The sequence below is a fragment of the Aedes albopictus genome, chromosome 3 (genome assembly GCF_035046485.1).
Source record: "Aedes albopictus strain Foshan chromosome 3, AalbF5, whole genome shotgun sequence".
Lineage (NCBI taxonomy): Eukaryota > Metazoa > Arthropoda > Insecta > Diptera > Culicidae > Aedes > Aedes albopictus.
This window is the reverse complement of record NC_085138.1, coordinates 21,015,033-21,019,716: the sequence shown is the minus strand read 5'-3', so window position 1 is coordinate 21,019,716 and position 4,684 is coordinate 21,015,033. Positions and strand designations below refer to the sequence as shown.

Here is a 4,684-nt window from a genome sequence, read left to right as displayed (position 1 = left end):
TGATGCCGACGTACACGCACGGGTCGAATTGTGATGGTATCAGGCCGAAACGTCGCAGAGCCGCATCCAGTTTGTGGTTCCAAACTCGGCTGGACTGCTTCAAGCCGTACAATGCCTATTTCAGCTTGCACACCATCGTCTTCCGTTTTCCGTCAACGAAGAAGGGGGGCTGCTCCATGTAAAACTCTTCGTCGAGATTCTCTTGCAGAAAAGCCGTTACTGCATCCATCTGGTCTATTGCGAGGTCATGCTTCACAGTCAGGGCGAAAAGGTATCGCAGCGAACTGTGCCGCACGACGGGGGCATATGTTTAATCGTAGTCTACCCCCTTTCGCTGGGAATAGCCTTTGATGACCAAACGTGCCTTGCCTCTTTGAGGGTTTCCAGTCACATCACACTTCGTCTTTTACAGCCATTTGCACTTTATCGCTTTTCGGCCCTTCAGAAGCGGGGTGAGAGTCCAGGTATTGTTGTCCAACAGTGCCAGTCCACCAGTTGACTTCTTTATCGGATCGTATAGCCGATACCCTTTGGTTTTTTCATCGAAGCCCGTCAATATGCATTCATGGGATTTTGGATTCCACTTGCGCCGCTTCTGCTTTGGAACTTGAACTATCGCTTTCCTTCCACTCCACGCTTCCTCTGGAGTCATGTTATGCCCATGAGTAGGAGAACTGTTGATGAGGTTAACCGCGATGGATACGGCCTCCGCCCAGAAGCCTTTCGATAGGTTGCCTTTGAACAGCAAACATCGTGCCATCTCCACGATGGTCCAGTTGGCAGGCTCCGCCAGACCGTTTCGCTCCTGCATTTCGGCTGGAGATTTGCCGAAACGCAGGCAACGATGTCCATCGTACCACCATTTGCTGCAACAGCCTTACCGTTGGCGTTTACGAGGTTCTCCAGGAGCTGCTTGTTGCTCGTCATGTGCGCATACGCCGCCGAGTCGAAAATCCAGTCGTTCGCGTCCCGTTGTCAAACGTGGAAAGCATGGTGCAAAACGTCTCACATTTCCTGGAATCCTTGCAGTCCCTTGCGATGTATCCATGCTGACCACATTTTCTGCATTTCGGGCCCTCGGATGCAGTAGGCTGGTTTTTCGGTTTGAAATTTTCTTTCCGTTTGTTGGTAGCGAAGGCATGGCTTTTTTTCCGGTTGCTTAGCAACGGTTGCTCTTGGAGCAGCTTGGTTTTCACGAAGTCTCGTGTTATGGCAACGCCAGAATTTTCCAACACCATGATCATGGGTCGATATTCTTCCGGTTCGGAAGGCCAGCCTGGAGGACCATTTCGACCCACAAATCCGGTAACTTGAATCCGATGCCGTTCAGTAGATTCGCCGTCGAAATTACCTGGTTCACATACTCGTTCATTGAGTCGCACGATTCCAGATCCGACTTGATAGGCTTGGGAGCAAGCCGATTTGCCGGAGCAGTCAAACGCCGTTTCCAATTTGTCCCACGCGGCGCGGGCCGATTCTGCGTCTTCGACGTAGATTGACGGGTCCAGAAGCAGGAACAGCATCAATCGGGCGTGCAGTTCCTTCCGCTCTTCTACCGCTTCGAATGTTCCGTCGTCGTTCTGCTTGGGCTTTACGGCATCCCAGAGTCCTTCCAGCTGAAGAAAAGTTTTCGCTGCAAACTTCCATGACGATTAGTTTTGGCGTCCCGCCAGTCGTTCGATGGACGGGAGACTTGAAGATCCGCCGAAGCTTGATTGACTTCGAGAACTTTCCATCTTCCAGAACTGAACTTTTTTCACAGCGACAGGCCCATAACTTGTAGGGAGTAGCTAAGACGTCTGTCTTCGGTAGTGGTTAGAAAGGAATTAATTTATTTAACAAGTGTCATCCATAACTAGAAATATCAAGGCTTGCTGTGATTGACTTCAACAAAAATAAAGTAAAGAAACGACCCTGCTACCACCCCTGGTGATCTGTTTAATGTTGTTCGGCAATGATTCTACTTCTATCGATCGGTGGCACATGTTCGAAGATTCATACGAAAGTCACGTTTCTTGATATAGCAATATTCTATAGAATCTGAAAGAAGGCCATTCAATTCTACCTGTTTGTCGAGCAGATGGAGCTGCAAATCTCTTGCCAGATAACTCCTTGAAGCATTATTCTATTCTACCTAGCAAGATTACTCACCTCAGAGCCGCATCATGCTGACCAACGCCGTCCCATGCTGCTGCTGCTGTTGTTGCACGGTATTCTTGTACTCCGCCACACAGGTCTTGGTCAGTGGTTTCTCACTCGGCCGCTGATAGCAAGCATTGTCGTAGCAACGCTCCAACTCCTGAACAAAGTCCATTATGAGTCGACTGTTGCCCCCGTTCGGGCCCACATAGTAATCGCACTGGTACGAATACCGCTTCATGTCCCGGATGCAGCAGTCCAGGAATTCCGAATTGGCACTGAACCACTTGTTCAGACTGTGCAGCTTGATCCCGACCTGGCCGGCCAGAATCCCCGTCACGTAGGTGTCATCGATCCAGAAGAACGGAACTACTTCCGACTGCAGGACTAACTTCCGGGCCGCCCGCTGATTGGCGATGTACAACCATCCGGACAAGTACGGCGGATAGACCTCCCGGGGGAACTCCTCCCGCGACACGAACCACTTGTTCGCCTTCAGCCGGATAACTTTCTTGTTGTTGAACATGAATCCGGCCAATAGTGACCCCTGTGGCTGGTCCTTTCCATGGCCGAGATCCGACAGGTGATTCTGAACGAAGAACGGATCGAATACGATGTCGTCGTCCATTTTGACCACGAACTTGGCCCTCCGACAGTGCTCCGTGGCCCACTTAAGACTCATAACGTGCTTGTAGGTAAGATTTCGGTAGGCTTCCTGAAAATTTCCCTGAATCAGATCCCCAAAGAGATCCTGTTCGCTTTGAAGCGCCTTCTGGGTGATGAACCGCTCCCGCTCTGGAATTTCCCCGAGGGAGAATATCCGTAATAGACCCATCGAAATCAGCTTCTGCTGGGAGATGGCCTGCCGGTGCGCTGCCCGCAGCGCATCGTTTCCCACGTAGGACGTCACCATGATTACACCTGAAACAAAGATTCATTATAAAACATCTTCTCATGAAAGGGTCCACCCCATCAACACCCACCCAAAAGTTCCGAGTAGCTCCCGTTCTCCTTGCAGATGTCGTTTCCGATCCGGAACTGGAAATCGGTCAGATTTACCAACCGCTTCGGATCCGGTTCCCTCTCCGTCTCATCTGCCCCTTCACCATCAACGTCCGTCTGCCGATCGTCGGCAGACTGCTGCAGCAACGTAAGAACTCCGTTCCCACTACTCTCCAGGGGTTTCAGAAAGAGGTAGCACCGACGAACCGACGTGACAGTGGCGATTCAAAAGTGTCCCCCCCAAATTTAACGGTCGACCACTGAAGCGAGCGATCGCTTCTGTCAAATCAGCGCAGACGCGAACCGTTTCCTATATGAACACACGGGGGTTCGGTGTCGAGCTATCAAATCATCGCGAGCCGTTATAGAGGTGGCGATAGTGTTCGGCTATTTTTCATCATGGCGTCGCGGGCAACAAATTTGAATTTATTTGTTCTAGCTGTCACGTCGGTTCGTCGGTGGAGGTAGTTCCCTTCGCTGTCCACCGGGAAGGAATAGCGATAGACCAGGTACAGGACGAGCGCAGCGACGCTGAACACCAAAAATCGGTGGAACTTTCTCATGGCTGGGAGAAGGTTATTGGCACATAAGTGTATATGTATAATACGCACAAACTGTTTGGCACTACAGAACTACTGGGAAGCCCTTGAGGAACCGATTTCACCGACAAAATTTTGGAAGCGCGCGGGCGGATTGTTTAGAAATTTTGGAAGCAAAACAACGCCTGACAGCACCAGCAACAAAACAAAAATAGGGTCAAGGTGCAAATTGCTGGTTGGTGTTGCTATGGAACATAATGGAAAATGAAACCGCAAGTCTTGGGATAAACCCAGAAAGGAAAATGTTCGACTTTTTGTCGTCACGGATTCGCTACGCTACAAACAAATTCATCTGTGCTAGAACCGAGGCTAGAACTATGCAAGAAACAGTAAATAGGATCCTAAAATAAAAGACGAAATCTCACTTTTATTGAATAATACTAATTAAATTAGACTTAATACTAAGACATAAATGTCAGGAACAAATTCAGTTCGATTTCTGACGCCAGTTTTCCTCCATGTTTCCCCCAGTAAAATCGCCCAATACTGGTTTTCTTAAAGCGACGCTTTCAACACAGACAAGCAGACGTAACACTCTGATAATTCTCATCGTACACCGATTTAACGGTCTTTTTCAAAATTTGATAGTTGGCCAACTGCCCAACCGTGGCGCTCGCATAGTTTTTGTTCTAGTTTGACGTTTGCTCACTACCGCCACCAAGTTGGTGGTCGGCCAAATTTAGTCCTCTTAGCATTGGGCGAATATGTTTCCGTGACTATGATTTGAATCGAAAAATGTTCGAAGTTTTACGTCTGTTTGTCTGTGCTTTCAATGTCAGTTGGCTCCGCCCGTTTTCATCAAAGCAAGACTGAGTTCGCCAATTTAGTGACCATGACAACGAGAAAGATTGCCCAATGACGCAGTGTCAACTGACAGATTGGTTTTTATACAGCTTCCGCTCGATAACTGGGCTTTGTCGACAGTCCAGTAAGCGAGCGCCGCT

At 49.2% G+C, this 4,684-nt stretch overlaps 1 protein-coding gene across 1 annotated transcript; it reads right to left on the bottom strand.

Moving 5' to 3' along the window:
• Positions 1-2,152: 2,152 nt before the first annotated feature.
• LOC109428094 (beta-1,3-galactosyltransferase 5) lies at positions 2,153-3,704 on the bottom strand. The gene is made up of 3 exons (XM_029864181.2): positions 3,610-3,704; positions 3,123-3,337; positions 2,153-3,060 (listed from the first exon to the last, which is right to left on the bottom strand). The coding sequence occupies exons 1-3, from the start codon at positions 3,702-3,704 to the stop codon at positions 2,153-2,155; spliced, it is 1,218 nt and encodes a 405-aa protein (XP_029720041.1).
• Positions 3,705-4,684: the final 980 nt, after the last annotated feature.